The sequence below is a fragment of the Solanum dulcamara genome, chromosome 10 (genome assembly GCF_947179165.1).
Source record: "Solanum dulcamara chromosome 10, daSolDulc1.2, whole genome shotgun sequence".
NCBI lineage: Eukaryota > Viridiplantae > Streptophyta > Magnoliopsida > Solanales > Solanaceae > Solanum > Solanum dulcamara.
In genome coordinates this window covers 60372556-60390487 of record NC_077246.1, presented here as the reverse complement: position 1 = coordinate 60390487, position 17932 = coordinate 60372556, and the positions used below count along the sequence as shown (strand labels likewise).

The window sequence follows — 17932 nt, the reverse complement described above, 5'->3', positions numbered from 1 at the left end:
CATTAGATTGGTCATTTTATTGGGGTGGGTCAGATTTATTTGCAAAATTGTGCACCTCCAATCCAGTAGGTGCTTCTTGTTGTTCAACCACATGGAATGTTTGATCAAAATCATCTGTTTTAACTTGAGATGATGTGTCAGTCATTCGGTTCGCCATACTGTCGATGGCTTTCAAAAGATCAATGTGATTTGAATCAATTTTATTCTCCAAAAGCTTAAACTTCCGGTCAACCTTGATACATGTATATGAAAAATCAGAATGTATCACCTAATTAAAAGTATATTATATATGATACATCTTAAAGTAATAACTTACGTATCTCTTTGGAGACTTCTTTATGGACTTCTTCAAAGCTTTGAATTGCATATGAATAATTTGATCCGAATGACCGGAAGATTCACCTCCTACAGCTGACTTCGCCCCTGATACATTGTCAGGAGAAACAGGCTTTTCTGATTCATTTGGTGGTATGAAATTTTTGTGCATGTTGGCTGTTTCTACTTGAACTGGCTTTTTAGCAGGGGAAGTCTTCATTCTTTTGGAAGGAGGTGGAGAAGATGTATCAGCGACATGACTGAATCTTTTTAATAATTTTGTGGGTGTTGTTGTTGAAAAGTCCTCAAATCCGGGGACTTCATGAGATTTTCTAAAATTGACCTTGGTAGCCGATGTTGAAGCTTCAGGTTTCTGTTGGCTGCCATGAATGACAATAAATTCCATTTCATGTTGAGATTGGACAATGTTGGAGCATGGATACTGCAAAAAATATTAATTGATTGTCAAAAAATAATTGAATAATTGATACATGTTAATGTTGATACAAAAACATGATGTATCAGAAACATTAATCCTTCATACATGAGAAACTGATAGAAAAACAACATTATCTGATACATAAATGCAAATGTATCATTAGATGTAATTCTTGATACATTATAATTTTATACATAAGATAGAGTTTTCATGAGCTGTAAATACGGATAAATGAGTTTCTAGTACATACAATTATATGTATCAGAAAGGTTATATAAAGTATATGTATCGGATACATTATATCTTGATACAATCATATCCTGATACATAAATATATGAGCTGATACATCTACTTTATGAATCAAATTATACTGTATCAAGGTTATGAATATATAATGTATCTTAGATGTTATGTATAATAAATCAGTGCATAAATGAATAATATTCAAAGCATGTACCTCATTGAAGATGGTAGACATGAAGGTCTCAAATATTGGCTTCACGGCGACAACACGCCAGTTAAGAATTCTGGGAATTTTATTACCCACTCTTACAGCAATTTCAGAGGGAACTTGAGATGCACATTCATATATTCAAACATTCAGAGCGTATGGCATGCCGCCTAGACGATATATTTGTTTGGCATTTGAAAACTCCTGACGCATTCCTTTTATCAATTTTGAAAATGTTATTTTCCCCCATGGATATTGCTCATACCTACCATCTTCTACCATCTTAAAATCATCAACTGATATAGGTGCATCACCTAGTTGAGAAAAAACAAAAGTGTGGATGAAATAGAGAATGGCCATTTGAATAGCGTTTTCGTTTGTTTTTCATCCTCCAACTAGAAAACGCTCAACGAAAGGAGCTTTGTTGACCCCATTTTTGGCACCAGGAAAATATAAAGACAATAATCTACTTGTTTGGTCATCAGAATACCGAAAGTCATTGATATTACCGGTACATCGCAAACCAGTAATGATGGTAAAATCATTTATTGTAAATCGTAGTAAATTACCCTGCACATGACGAATGTGCAATTCTTCTTTGTTTTTTTTGGTCTACCTCAAGAAGTAAGAGGCATTTGATGATTTGCCCTTGAAAATTGCAGTTTGACATATCTAAGTAGTGATCAAATATAGATTGCCTAAATAACTTTATACCTTCTTCACCTATTGATGATTCAAAATCATCAAGAAAATTAGCCTTATATGTTGTTTCGAATCTCAATGGGTGGGACGGGATATTCTTGATGACGTATTTCATTCCCTGCATTGACATGAAAATGGTTAAATACAACTTGAACTTTATACATAAATACGATGTATTATATGCATTAAAATATCTGATGCATGAGATGAGATTCTGATACATACAGAAGATGTATCAGAAACAGTTATATATTATATTCTGATACATAAATGTAGATGTATCAGAATCATTAAAACTTGAAACATCAAAAAATGACACTTACACATGATGTATCAGAAATAGTAAATCTCCAAAAAAATTGCATTTGAAAAAGACATTATGTATCTGATACATAAATGTAGATGTATCAAAATTATTAAAACTTGAAATAACAGATACTGAGACTTAAAGATGATGTATAAGAAATAGTAAATCTCAAAAAATTATACTTGAAACAGGCATTATGTATCTGATACATAAATGTAGATGTATCAGAATCATTAAAACTTGAAATAACAGAAACTGAGACTTAAACATGATGTATCAGAAATAGTAAATCTCAAAAAATTGCATTTGAAAAAGACATTATGTATCTGATACATAAATGATATGTATCAGCTTCATTAAAACTTGAAACAACATAAAATGACACTTAAACATGATGTATCAGACATAGTAAATCTCCAAAAAATTGCATTTGAAAAAGACATTATGTATCTGATACATAAATGTATATGTTTCAGAATCATTAAAACTTAAAACAACAGAAACTGACACTTAAACATGATGTATCAGAAATAGTAAATCTCCAAAAAAAATTCCTTTTAAAAAGATATTATGTATCTGATACATAAATGATATGTATGTGAATCATTAAAACCTTCACAAAATTTTCATTCTAAAACAAAAAACTTAATTGAACTCATACCTTTGGGAGATTAGGGCGTGTTGTAACCCCTTCAATCTTGTTGTCTATTTCTTTGGGTGCATGTTTAACTGTAGCTTTCGACTTCAATTTCTCACGTAGCTTATTCATCACTGCTGGATCGTTACGATGTTTGGATCTAACTTCGTCGTAATCTTCCCAAGACGAATCAAAACCAGGAGAAACAAGAATTCCTTGATTTTTATTGGACTGTTTGAGATCATGAACGGATTCCATATGTATCATTGAAGGTATGAGAAACAAAAATAGAAAGATTTACAGAAGAAAGCAAATGATAAAAATTTAGAAGATTTTTCAAAGATTTTCAGAAGAAATCAAAATATACAAATTTTAGGAGAAATCAGATTGAATGAAGATGAAGTGAAATTCCATATAAGGAAAGATTAAAATATACCTTAGTTGGAATCTTGAAATTGATTAACGGTTGAAGAGTATCAAATTAACTAGAGCAAATTAGGGCAAGGATGAAGGAAGAGGCGGATGTATCAGTGAGGTATAGAGAGAGAAAGGAAAAAGAGAGAATTTTAAAAAAATTTGGTATAAAAGAAAATAAAAATAAATGTAGCATCATATTATGTGTAAAAGGATAATTTTCCCTAAATTATATTAGTTAAAGTAAAAATTCCTTTTAAGTAATTGAGCCATAGTAAATGCGAGACGGCCAATAATATTCGGCCCATACGACTTCCGAACCGTCAGTGTTTCACCCTCTTTCTTCTGCTTACTGTCAGCACGGTCAAAAAACCAGCAAAAATGGCGTTAAGAGCAACGATGCTACGAACCGCCGGGAAGTTCGCCGGCGTGAACTCCAGTCTTCGACGATCTGTCCACATAACCGCCCGTCCGGCGCCTCTAGATAGTGTGGTTAATCGGCCGATGGCTACAATACCGTCGTTGGTTTTACCTGAAAATGAGAATAACAGCAACATGCTTCCAAATTCACCTTTCATTTGGGGGTCCATGGAGGTTATGGCTGTTCCTAAGAAGAAGGTTTGATTTCTTTTCCCCCTCAAAGATCCTTCTTTTTAGAAGTGTTGCCGGTCTCAGTTCAGTTCAAGTTAAATTTAATCTTAATCCATTAAATCCCTTAAATATATCCTTTAATATGATAGACATATAGCACTGAATTTAAAGGAATTATTGCATATTTGCCTGTGCATGGCAATTAGAGGCAATACAAGCTAGATGACTCAAGGAATATTCTGAAGTTAGTTGCCGCTTAGGATCAATGTGAACATATCTTTCCCCTTGAGGATAGGTGTTTGATTGGAATATGATCCTTGTTCTACAAAAGCAAAGCCATTGTCTCTGTCACTCGGATCCTCTAAAATGAAGCCACACCGGGGTTGGATCCTCTAAAAATGCAAGTCATATCCTCGCACCCATCAATGGAGTTGAATAGTAACTAATAAACCTTAAACATTTGGTTAATTAAAAATAAATAATGAAGCCATGATTCGAAAATGCTGATGTGGATGTGTGGACATACTAGTAGAGATAAGATTTAGAATGAGATATCTGGGACAAAGTGGGAGTGTCCTTCGTGGTGGACAAGATAAGAGAAACGAGATTGAGATAGTTTGAACATGTGAAAAGGAGATGCATTGATGCCTCTGTAACGAGGTGTGAGAAGTTGGCTACGGTGGGTTTAAGGAGAAATGGAGGTAGACCGAATAAGTGTTAGGGAGAGGTGATTAAATAGTACATGATGCATCTTTAGCTTCCTGAGGATATGACCTTAGATAGGAGAATATGGAGATCACGAATAAGGATAGAAGGTTAGTAGGTAGTGAGTAGTCTCGCTTTCTTACAAAGGCTTGGTGGTAGTTTGGTGCACCGTACCTGTTTCTCCTTTCATACCAATAGTAGTAGTACCAATAGTAGTAACAGTACTCTTGTAGTTTCTTATCGTACGATTTCTTTTACTACCTGTTGTGTCCAACGCTTTGGTTATCGCATTATTTGGTTGTTACTTTTGCTTGTTGTCTGAATGCTATGTAATGTTTTGCTATTATTTGATATGTCCTCATTACTTATGTACTTTCCTTTTCAAACTGCTTTGATATGCGTTACTTGGGCATAGGGTAGTCTTTCTACCTCCACGAGGTAGGATTAAGGTCTGTGTATACTCTACTCTCCCCTAATCGGCTAATCCGACCTGTGGGATTACACTAGGTATGTTGTTGATGTTGTAATGAAGCCATAATTACACAATAATTATTAATCTTTTAACATAAAATGTAATCAAGTTAAACATTGTTGTTTGAAAAACTGTTATTTTTCAACTAAAAAGAGTGTTGATCTATACTCCCAAGTCCTAAAATTATGTTATGAGAAATCCTACCTATACATTCACACTTGTGTCGGATAACCGCACCTATTGAGCAACATAGGTCGTTGTTTTAAACTGCAATAACCTTTTAGAATGCCTTTTCATTTGGTTGTGCCAGTGTTGTCAAAGGCGCGCTTAAGCCTTGAAGGGAGGCTCAAAACGTGTTGAGCGCTTCACCTTGCTTAGTGTGCGCTTCAGTGCCATCATCAAGGTTCTAAGACATACTTATCCTTGCCAATGACCCTCGAAGAGACGACACTAAACCGTTGATATTTCACTTTATCGTAATTATTTTTCTATTTCTATGTTCATGTATTCTCATTCATGCTTATAAATTATTAGTCTTGGACTAAACATAAATATTTGATTTTTTTTCTCCCTTTGCGCCTTTTTTCATTAAAAACCACGCTTTATTTGTGGTTTGCGCTTAAAGCCCCAATGGACCTTAGAGCTTTTTTGCGCTTTTTGCTTTTGATAACACTAGGTTGTGCATGTTGGCTTAACGCTTGTTTAGATTTTCCTATTCCATCACATGTATGCATAAAATACGTACATATTTTGAAGTAATGTGTGTTGGTAGCTTGGGTGTGGGCTGGTGCTCTCTGAAAGAGAGAGTGAGTTACAGAAATTACATCTAACTGCTTTTTTTTTTTGGTATGGGTTGTGGTTAATAATGCAGGTTTCTCCTCACAAGAGAGGCATAAGGAATGGACCCAAGGCTCTTAAACCCGTTCCAGTAATTATTCGTTGCAAGTAAGAGCTTTTCCAGCAAAGTATACAAGTTGGATTTGAAAAGTTTAACTAATAAGCAAAATCCTCAGGATCATTTAGCCTGTATACTAATTTAGAAGTGCTGGTTTGGGTTTATTGGGAAAAAAATACGGCTTTACCTGCAAGGTTAAAGGACATTTTTTTTACTTAAGTTTACTTTACTTTCTTAAACTCCATGCCTAGCCAAAACCATACAAACAAACTGAAACGGAGGGAGTAAAAAGAGTAAAAGAGGAGCTGTACAATTTTTGAGTAAAAGAAAATCAAATAAGAAGGAAATGATTATTTAGAAAATAACTCCATGTATTGAGTTTGCATTGGGTTGCTTAGCTTATTCGCCATTATTTGCTCAGCATTTTGTAAACCTTCTTTTTGGAAGTTCAAAGTGCTTTTGTTTTTCTTTTTTCTTTTTCGTCTAGTGATAAATGAATGGAAGTATTCAGTCTGAGAACTTAGACCAAGTCAGAAATGTCTAATTGAAAAATTAACTGCTTGGAAACTTTCAGTTGTGCCTTTGTTGATTAATATCTCTACTAGGTTCTCTAATTGCATACTATTACTAAAGTTGGTTTGATTTTAGTTGAAGCATTTCAGTTTTAAAATTTTGCTTCAACTTGGGGGTTGGTGGTAGCAGTGTCTCGCCTTATTATTGAAGTGGCAATTGTTGACATGCATTGGTTTCAACTGTGTTTAGAAGCAGATGACAGTTAAATGTTTTTCTTTATTCATAGAAAACAGAATTAATTGATGATAACTGTGATTAAAAGGCAAAAGATTGTTCATCTACTCAGGAAAGATATAGACATGCTGTCAGAAAATGTATGATTTGTGTTTCAGAATGTCAGGAAGATTTTATCTGCTATCAACATTTTCTGAATATCGTTTATCTTCTGTTACTATGGGCTACTCTCTTCCTCGATAGGCCCCCTTCTTGTGCATTGTTTAATCCAATCTTGCCTTGCTCCAGTTTTGTGTTCTTAATTTCGCTGAAAAACATCTGATGGCTCGTTTTCGTGCCAGTGCTCATATATGGAGTAACATAGACCAAACTTTCAAGAGGATCTAAGATTTTAGCATAATTTGGTTCAGAAAATGATTTGAATATCTTTTAAGTGACTGAATGAGGGGTATATATTGAACATGTTAAGTCTCTGAGATTTGTCATGCGGTCTGTAATCCTTGCTTAAAAGTTAAAAGTCATGAGCAGGACATTCCTTCTTTTAATTGATTTTGTAAATAGAATGTTAAATGATAATGTGGTCCAAGGTGTTATCTTGCTCAATTAACCATACAATATATTGTAAGTATGACCTCTTCATGTGTTCCTTGTTTTGCAATAGTACAAATTCCACCAGCAAAGAAACTTTTAAAGCTGGTACTCGTTTTTGCGGGTGACTTGGAGTTAATATTGATCATGATGCTTCTCTATAGTAGTTCATAATGACGATAAACATTTTCTTACATTATCTGTCAGCTTTATTTGTGACTGGAAAATGTAAAATATCAGTATCTGCTCTCTATTCTCTCTGCTCTTTTTGTCTTCTACTTATACTTTCTTCATTTCAAATGCAACTCCTGTTGCATAATTACACTCTTTGACATATCTTATTGATGCAAACAAACTTGCAGGTCTTGTGGTCGAGTCAAATTGCCACATTTCTTTTGTTGCAGTGGTATTAAGCAGAACCCTGGTGAAGAGAACAGTTCTACCGGTTGATCAAATTGAAGGGATCATCTGGCAGATTTCTTCATTTTCAAATCCCTTTCTTTGTAGTAGAATCTTCAGTTAGAACTAGGAAGCTTACGCTATATCATGCCGCATTGTGTAACAATAGTGTAGTCATTGCAGCATGTACTCAAATCCATGTTAAGAAGCACTATATTAGTTGCTTTATTTTTTATGTTCTTTTGAATTGTTGACAAGTAAATCTAGCCAATTGCAGAAAAATAAGAATTGGAGACTAGAAAGCATACTAGAGGAAGTTCATGCCATAACACAGATAGCTTTTTGGCTATAATTAGTACTTTGGAATAAAGTAAACTCAATAGTCCTACAATGCCGGCATAATTTGAAGGAATAGAGAGACAATGACCTGAAACATTCTTATACTTGGCTCAAATTTGATGTCACTAAGTTTCAGTTAGACTCTAACTTGAATTCGTTCAAAATAGGAATTTTAAGCCCCATTGTCATTGTGTCAGAAATGCAACGCAAGGCTGCGTACAATAGACCCTTGTGGTCAGGCCCTTTCTCGGACCCCGCGCATAGCGAGAGCTTTAGTGCACCGGGCTGCCCTTTTTATTGTCATTGTGTGTTTTCACTTGCTCTGACATGGATAACACATTATATTCATACGATTTTTTGTGAGGCAAAATTTTCAGATCAATGTGAATATTATTGTTGTTTACGTCGTGAATGGGCACATCGCTACATTGAATCACAACATAATTAATGACCTAAAATTTTTCTAAGCTCCAATTCGAATAAGGTTCTCTATGACCATGCCTTGAACTAATCAAAAGTCTTGCGAGTTGGCGGTAAAGAGGACTAGAAAAGAAAACAATTGAATTGCTAGACATGGTAGATTTTACATGCTCAAGTTAACTGAGGAACAAGTATAATCAACCGCTAAGAAACTAACATAAATGGAATAAACACATCTTAAAAACCCCAAAATATTTATCTGAGGATGAAATTAAGGACTTCTATTTTTATGAATAAAAATTTGATGATTGTATTTGTATTTCTAATTAACAAAGAGAATTAATGGCGTAATTTAATTTTATTCTTATATTATTTGTTTGTTTAAACATATTAGAATAGACAGGCATTATATACATAAAAAATAAAAATAACATTTCATTGTCAGAAATTACATTAGAATTCAAAAGGTTGATTATACAATACATTAGAACGATATGTAGAAAATAATAATACATAAAAAGTGCAACTACAATAAACAAAAAAACAACATTACATAAAATCTTATAGACCTAACCAACTATGCAATATTTCAAAATAAAAATAACAACAAGTAACCACAAATCAGTCTCAAATCGTTGATTGTTTTTTCATGTTGGTTCAATTTTCCTCTCAAAACATCTCTCTTATGTAGAGTATTCCTTAGCAAGGACTTGAGTAGATCCTTATCTTCTCTAACTTCATTCATGTTAGACGGCATATTAGACCTCACATTGTTATGTGAAGTAATTGTATCTCTATCAATCGAGGCCTTCTCTTTGTCGAAAATTATCACACTTAACCCACCATTTGCCTACAAAAACTAACAAACAAAATGTAAATATGTAATCTACTTTTCTTTTTTGCTCTAAAGAAGTAACACAACCTTATTTCCGACACTTTACAACTTAAAAATATACGACTCATAACTCCAGGGGTCCTTGATGTATTCATCCTACAATAATCTCCACACAAACAAATATTAGGTTGTATAGGTAATTTTGACGTCCGAACTCTTTAGACATGGCTAATCTTTCAACAAAGTATGCAGGAAGAGGAAAAAATTTAAAGATAAAGGAGGTGTGAACTAGGGCAAAAATGGTTGATGTCCTAGTTTTAATGACTTATATAGTGCACTAATTTAGTGTTCTATAAGGAGTCCATAGGCCTTAACGGTCGTTAAGCCTTAGACCGTTTATGTAGGTGATATATCCCACTAAATTAGTGTGGTATATGTATAAAATAGAAAGTTTGTTTTTGCATATTACTGTCAATGTTTTCCTTTCCCATGCCATTTAAGTTTCAGAATTTTTTTTACGATGAGTATTAAATTTGTAAGAAATTTTATTTAGACACATAAACTATAATATATTCTGATTAAATACATGAATATATGATAATCACTTTTTATTCAAAATTTTGATTTTTTTATATGTATTTTCAAACATTCATTACATAAATAAGTTACAACAATAACAACATACCTAATATTCGGAGAGAATAGAATATATGTCAATCTTATACTACCTTACATAAATAAGTTAATTATTTAAAATATATTATTTCTTTTAATTATATTTCAGACATTATCAATTGATATTAATGTGTATAATTAAAACACAAGACATATTTTATGTAATTAACTTATTTGAAATGCATATAAACCGAAAATGTCTAATTAAAATATGTCATAATTCAAATATATATTTCTAAAATTATTATAAATAAAATCAATGACAAAAAAAAGGGTTTATTTTTAATCTTTTTTTTTTACCTCCCATTTTGGAGAATTTATAATGTTTCCACACTTCCCCTCCAATATGACTCGAACCCAGAATCTACCGGTCGTGGGTGGAGTTGCTTAACCAACTGAGCAAGCTTCACTTGTCTTTTTTTAATCTTTGAGAAAAAGGGCTTTAGGGGTTTAAGCCATTTCCTTCCTTCCGCCTGCAGTCTCAAACCCTAGCTGTACCAATTCCACCACTATGTCTTCTTCAAATTCCCCACAAAACCCACGAACCAAATCCCCACTCCGATACCAATCTAGAAACCCAACAAGAAATTCTCGAAAAAGACACCATTTTGGAGGAAAGACAAGATGAGGAGGAAGAAGAATGTGGGTTCTGTTTATTCATGAAAGAAGGTGGATGTAGAGACCCTTTTACCGATTGGGAAAAATGCGTTGATCAAGGTGAAAAGAACAATGAAGACATTGTAGAAAAGTGTTTTCAAGTTACTTCTGCTTTGCAGAAATGTATGGAAGCTCATTCCGATTACTACGCATCAATATTACAGGTAGAGAAAGATGTAGAGGCAAAAGTTATTGCTGAATTCGAGAAGAACAGGGAATCAGTTGAGCTGAAGGAGGGATTGTAGTTTTGAAGATATTGGGTATGATTTCTTGTTATACATTTGATTTTTTTTAACAGTTGAAAGAGAAGAATTTAGGAGTTTTTTTTTTTTTTTGAAAATTGAAAAGAGGAAATGGAAATATTTTAATGTTGTGAGCAAAAATATTTTTTCACTATATATATAAAATTTGGGTCCTCTTTTCAATTTTCAAAAAAAAAAAAAAAACTCCTAAATTCTTCTCTTTCAACTGTTAAAAAAAATCAAATGTATAACAAGAAATCATATATAGTGAAAAAATATTTTTGCTCACAACATTAAAATATTTCCATTTCCTCTTTTCAATTTTCAAAAAAAAAAAAAAAACTCCTAAATTCTTCTCTTTCAACTGTTAAAAAAACTCCTAAATTGAAAAGAGGACCCAAATTTTATATATATAGTGAAAAAATATTTTTGCTCACAACATTAAAATATTTCCATTTCCTCTTTTCAATTTTCAAAAAAAAAAAAAAAACTCCTAAATTCTTCTCTTTCAACTGTTAAAAAAAATCAAATGTATAACAAGAAATCATACCCAATATCTTCAAAACTACAATCCCTCCTTCAGCTCAACTGATTCCCTGTTCTTCTCGAATTCAGCAATAACTTTTGCCTCTACATCTTTCTCTACCTGTAATATTGATGCGTAGTAATCGGAATGAGCTTCCATACATTTCTGCAAAGCAGAAGTAACTTGAAAACACTTTTCTACAATGTCTTCATTGTTCTTTTCACCTTGATCAACGCATTTTTCCCAATCGGTAAAAGGGTCTCTACATCCACCTTCTTTCATGAATAAACAGAACCCACATTCTTCTTCCTCCTCATCTTGTCTTTCCTCCAAAATGGTGTCTTTTTCGAGAATTTCTTGTTGGGTTTCTAGATTGGTATCGGAGTGGGGATTTGGTTCGTGGGTTTTGTGGGGAATTTGAAGAAGACATAGTGGTGGAATTGGTACAGCTAGGGTTTGAGACTGCAGGCGGAAGGAAGGAAATGGCTTAAACCCCTAAAGCCCTTTTTCTCAAAGATTAAAAAAAGACAAGTGAAGCTTGCTCAGTTGGTTAAGCAACTCCACCCACGACCGGTAGATTCTGGGTTCGAGTCATATTGGAGGGGAAGTGTGGAAACACTATAAATTCTCCAAAATGGGAGGTAAAAAAAAAGATTAAAAATAAACCTTTTTTTTTGTCATTGATTTTATTTATAATAATTTTAGAAATATATATTTGAATTATGACATATTTTAATTAGACATTTTCGGTTTATATGCATTTCAAATAAGTTAATTACATAAAATATGTCTTGTGTTTTAATTATACACATTAATATCAATTGATAATGTCTGAAATATAATTAAAAGAAATAATATATTTTAAATAATTAACTTATTTATGTAAGGTAGTATAAGATTGACATATATTCTATTCTCTCCGAATATTAGGTATGTTGTTATTGTTGTAACTTATTTATGTAATGAATGTTTGAAAATACATATAAAAAAATCAAAATTTTGAATAAAAAGTGATTATCATATATTCATGTATTTAATCAGAATATATTATAGTTTATGTGTCTAAATAAAATTTCTTACAAATTTAATACTCATCGTAAAAAAAATTCTGAAACTTAAATGGCATGGGAAAGGAAAACATTGACAGTAATATGCAAAAACAAACTTTCTATTTTATACATATACCACACTAATTTAGTGGGATATATCACCTACATAAACGGTCTAAGGCTTAACGACCGTTAAGGCCTATGGACTCCTTATAGAACACTAAATTAGTGCACTATATTATTGTTGAAATACAGAAGAATTGAAATCTTAAATCAAAACACTATGGATGATATGAATTGCCTAAACAAGAATTTTTAAACAAAAAACAATCAATTTAGATATTAACGATCAAGATTAATTGGATTCTCTTCGGATAGACTCTGAAAGGAGAAGGTAGGCTGGAATGTAGACTGTTGATATGAATTCTTGATAATTTCTTTTCTCTTTCTGTATGCGCAGCAGGAGATATATGAATGGCTGGCCAACATATATATATATATATATATATGAAAGGAGAGCATGAAATGGGTCTCTTTTGATATTAGTTGAGTTAGATTTGTTGGATGATTACTTAACTAATAGTATTTATCATCTTAGAAAATTATTTTTTTATTGAAGAAAATTGAAATAAAAAAAATTCTCCCTAAAATAATAAATATTAATTAAATAATCATCCGAGAATTCAACCCGATATTGGTTATATGTTCCTCTCAAGGAAAAAGAAAAAAAGACTGTTGTCTCGCCAAATTGTTCATAGTTTAGTATTTTATATATATAGAGAGAGAGAGTAAACAATAGATGTCATATCTTTCGCCTCTTGATATCTAAACGAGGTATGTCGTTTTGTCTCTTCGGCATGACAGAAGGGTCTTGTTCTTTGTCTACATACTTCTTCATAGGTTTGGAAGACTCAATTTTTGTGTCGTCAATCAAACATAATGTCGAAAACGAAAAGTGTTTAGAATGAGGTCCAACACACTTCAACTCCAAAAGCAGTGTTTTGAATGGCGAAAGGTGATAAAGGTTTACCTCACCTTTTTGATTTTAGGCGCCACCAAAAACTTAAAATATTTAATAGCATATATAAATATTCATTCTCAATAGCAACAATATATATTAGCAAATATTTCAATTCAAAAACTAATAGTAGATACTAAAAATCTAGATCCTAATGACACAATAATTCATAAGACAATTAACTAGCAAAACTAGAACTCTAAAAGTCTACTCTTCTTCAAGATTATCAAATTAGTATAAAACTAAATTGAGAAGGACAAAAATAAACGTAGAAGGATTAATTATTTTTAAAAAAAAAAATATAGGCAGATTGCAGTCAGTATCTTTAGAAATAAAAAATCAGAGACTGCACACTGCTGTGCTGAATGCATATGAAAGAAGAAAAGAACAGAAGAAGAGAATAAAGAAGAAAAAAAAAGGAGTAGAAAACGTACCTTCTGAGCAACTGAGGTCTTGAACTGAAGAACTGAAGAACTGAAGAAGAAAGAATAAGAGTCCCGTAGGAGAAGAGAGTCACAGGTTCACCGAAACACCAAATAAACTCTAATACTGCCAGAAGAGAGTCGCAGGTTCCCCAAAACACCAAATAAATCCTAATATTGCCTTTTAATTATTAAATTAGTTCTTTTTAAAAACAAAAAAATAAAAGGCGACACATTTGTCGCCTCGCCTTGCCGCGTTGCCAAGGAATAGATGACAAGGCCTTGCCTAGCCTCGCTTTTCGCCAAAGGAGATAAGGCACTTGCCTTTCACAACCCTGTCCAAAAGTGCTATTTTTGACATTTTCAACATTGTACACTTTCTTGACCTCTGACATCTTCAATTAAAGTATAGTTAAATATTGTCTCTTTATTTTTAGCTTCTCGACTTGACTTATTAATTCTTTTTTAGCTTCACATAACTCATAACTAATTTGTTGAGACTTAAGCATTATACACATCAACTTTTGCACTTAATTTAGCTTTCAAGTATGAATAACATAACGCCAAATTGTGTGATCTCTTGTGCAAACTCACGTATTCCTTCTATTAAGTGTCTCATCTCATTTAAATTTTCTCACATATATCCCCATATATTTCTAATAAAATTTCATAAAGATCCATACTATTAAAAGCACAAGCATTATGAGAATTATTATAATAAGGATTTGGGGACGGATAACAACATTTAGAACATTTTTTTAATGCCCCTCACAAATTGAGATGGTGCACACAATTTATGTTTATCCAGAAAAGTTATGTTAGTGTGTGAACATTTTAACATTTTATTAAATTGCAATTTTAGCAATTGTCCATTGATGACATTTAATGTCATCTTTATTATTCTTTCTTTAGTGCATAAAAATGTCTTTCATTATCATCTTTATTTAGTGCAAGACTAAATCATTCCATTATGTATTTTTAATTTAATTATCACTAATAAGTGGTGCACTAATTCATATTATTATGTATTTTTAATTTAATTATCACTAATAAGTGGTGCACTAAATCATAATGGTGCACTAAATCATAATGGTACACTAAATGATGATAATGATGGCATTCTATTATTTTTTCATCTTTGTATGATTTTCTCTCCTATAAATAGAGAGGTCTTCTTTGTTTTGAAGGAAGAATAAGAGAAGAAAAAATTGAGAGAGTTAAGTTTATATAAAAAAGAGAGTTCTTATTAGTTGAAGGGAGGTGTTCTTTGTGTAGAGCTTTAAACTCAACTCTTGTCCAGAGTTTGTTGAGTTACATTTTTGTGATAAGGCTGTTGTATCCTGGAGGGGACAAGTCAAGAGGATTACTGCTGGACCAGTGAAACGATTTACTGCAGTGGGCTTGAATCTCCTTAAAGAGAGCGAGATATCCGCGCCTCAGCCAAGAAGTGAAGTTAATTTCTTCATTTTATTTTTCAATTGTAATTTGTAATCTTATAATTTCACCAACAATTTTAAGGAGATTCAATATGGCTACAATTGAAAAATCCGCGGATATCAAGATGGGAGATCTAAACAAACCATTTCGGTTTAATGGTAATCATTTCAAGAGATGGAAGGGTAAAGTACTTTTCTACTTAAGTCTTCTCAATGTTTCATATGTGTTGACACAAAAAAATCCTAATAAAGTTGACATCCTCTCCATGGATAACGATGAACTAATTTCTCATCAAGAGAAAGTGGAAAAGTACAATAATGATTCCTACAAGTGTCGGTATTATATTCTTAATTGTCTATCTGATAATTTTTATGATTATTATGATAGAACTTACTCTAGTGCAAAGAAAATATGGAAAGCATTGCAGAGTAAATATGATACCGAAGAAGCTGGAGCGAAAAAATATGCTGCTAGTCGATTTTTTCGTTTCCAAATGGTGGATGATAAATCAGTGATAGACCAAGCTCAAGATTTTATAATGATCGTTGGAGAGCTCAGGTCTGAGGAAGTCAAAATTGGAGACAATCTTATTGTTTGTGGCATAATAGACAAACTTCCACCTTCATGGAAGGAGTTTCAAAAAACTATGCGCCACAAACAAAAGGAAACCTCTCTTGAGACTTTGATCATGAAAATCCGCATGGAAGAGGAGGCAAGGGGCCAAGATGCACTTTTACAAAATGAAGAGAGCAACATCACAACGAAGGTAAATTTAGTTACTTCAAAATATATTACTCCTGAATCTAACAAAAATACCTCTTTGAAGCCTAAGAAGAAAAAGTTCAAGAAAAATAATGGTAGACTTTCCAAGAAAAATAATGGTGAAAATAGCCAAGCACAAAATCAACAAGTTTATGATAAAGGACCGTGCTTTGTCTGTGGCAAGAGTGGGCATATTGCTCGATTTTGCAGATACCGGAAACGTGGTCCTATACCTCAGGCAAACGTTACCGAAGAGCCTTTTGTGGCAATGATTACAGACATAAACATGGTTGAGAATGTTGATGGATGGTGGGCTGATTCTGGTGCAAACCGTCATGTCTGTTATGACAAAGATTGGTTTAAAAAATATACTCCTTTTGGAGAGCCCAAAACCATCATGCTCGGTGATTCTCATACTACTCAAGTGCTTGGAATGGGAGATGTCGAATTGTGTTTTACCTCTGGAAGGATATTAACTTTGAAAGATGTACTTTATACTCCTTCCATGAGAAAAAACTTGATGTCTAGTTTTCTTCTTAATAAAGCAGGCTTTAAACAAATTATTGAATCTGATCAATATGTAATTGTGAAAAAAGGTATTTTTGTGGGAAAGGGGTATGCTTGTGATGGGATGTTTAAACTGAATGTTGAAATGAATAAAATTTCTACTTTTGTTTACATGTTTTCTTCTACTAATTTTTGGCATGCTCGTTTGTGTCATATTAATGATCGTTATGTTGGAATCATGAGTAATTTAGGATTAATCCCAGTGATTAAAAAGAATTTTGAAAAGTGTGAAGCTTGTAGTAAAGCAAAAATCACTAAAAGGCCTCATTTTAAAGTTGAAAGAAAAACTGATTTATTAGAATTAGTTCACACTGATATTTGTGAACTTGGAGGAATTTTAACTCGTGGAGGAAATAGATATTTTATCACTTTCATTGATGATTTTTCTAAGTTTACATATGTTTACTTAATGAAAAATAAAAGTGATGCTTTTGAAAATTTTAAATTTTTTCTCCATGAGGTTGAAAATCAGTTTGGGAAGAAAATAAAAAGAATTAGAAGTGATAGAGGCCGTGAATATGAGTCAAATGAGTTTAATTCTTTTGTTAGATCATTGGGAATAATTCATGAAACTACTCCTCCTTATTCTCCTTCATCTAATGGTGTAGCGGAACGGAAAAATAGAACTTTGGTTGAATTGACTAATGCCATGCTTATTGAGTCAAATGCACCTTTGAATTTTTGGGGTGAAGCTATTTTGACTGCATGTTATGTGTTAAATCGAGTGCCTCATAAAAAGACTAAACTAACACCTTTTGAGTTGTGGAAAGGTCATAAGCCAAATTTGGGATATCTAAGAGTTTGGGGTTGTCTAGCATTTGTGAGGCTAATGGATCCCAAAGTTACAAAATTGGGTAAGAAAGTTACTACTTGTGTTTTTCTTGGTTATGCTTCAAATAGTACAGCCTATAGATTTTTTAATCTTGAAGATAAAATTGTAATAGAATCAGGTGATGCTATTTTTCATGAAAATAAATTTCCTTTTGATTCTAAAAATAGTGGGGGTCAAAGAATTGAACAAAATATTTTATCACTACCTAGTTCTTCTTCTTCCATTTTAAAAAATAAAGAAATTGATGATTTTGAGGTAAGAAGAAGTAAAAGAGCTAGAGTAGAAAAAGATTTTGGGCCTGATTTTTATGTTTTTAATGTTGGAGATGACCCTTTCACTTTACAAGAAGCTTTATCTTCGTATGATTCTATTTTTTGGAAAGAGGCTGTAAATGATGAAATGGAATCACTAATTTCTAATAAAACTTGGAAGTTAGTTGATTTACCACCAGGTTGTAAAACAATTGGTTGCAAATGGGTCTTACGAAA

General features: G+C 32.6%; 1 protein-coding gene and 2 pseudogenes across 1 annotated transcript; 2 read left to right on the top strand and 1 right to left on the bottom strand.

Annotated features, from left to right (window-relative positions):
* Window positions 1–3545: 3545 nt before the first annotated feature.
* On the top strand, window positions 3546–7920 carry LOC129871618 (uncharacterized). The gene is made up of 3 exons (XM_055946576.1): window positions 3546–3884; window positions 5906–5979; window positions 7627–7920. Exons 1-3 carry the CDS (start codon window positions 3648–3650, stop codon window positions 7712–7714), a joined length of 399 nt encoding a protein of 132 aa, XP_055802551.1. The 5' UTR covers window positions 3546–3647; the 3' UTR covers window positions 7715–7920.
* Window positions 7921–9777: 1857 nt separating this feature from the next.
* Window positions 9778–10934, top strand: LOC129869840 (uncharacterized; annotated as a pseudogene).
* Window positions 10935–11295: 361 nt separating this feature from the next.
* LOC129869839 (uncharacterized) lies at window positions 11296–14241 on the bottom strand (annotated as a pseudogene).
* Window positions 14242–17932: the final 3691 nt, after the last annotated feature.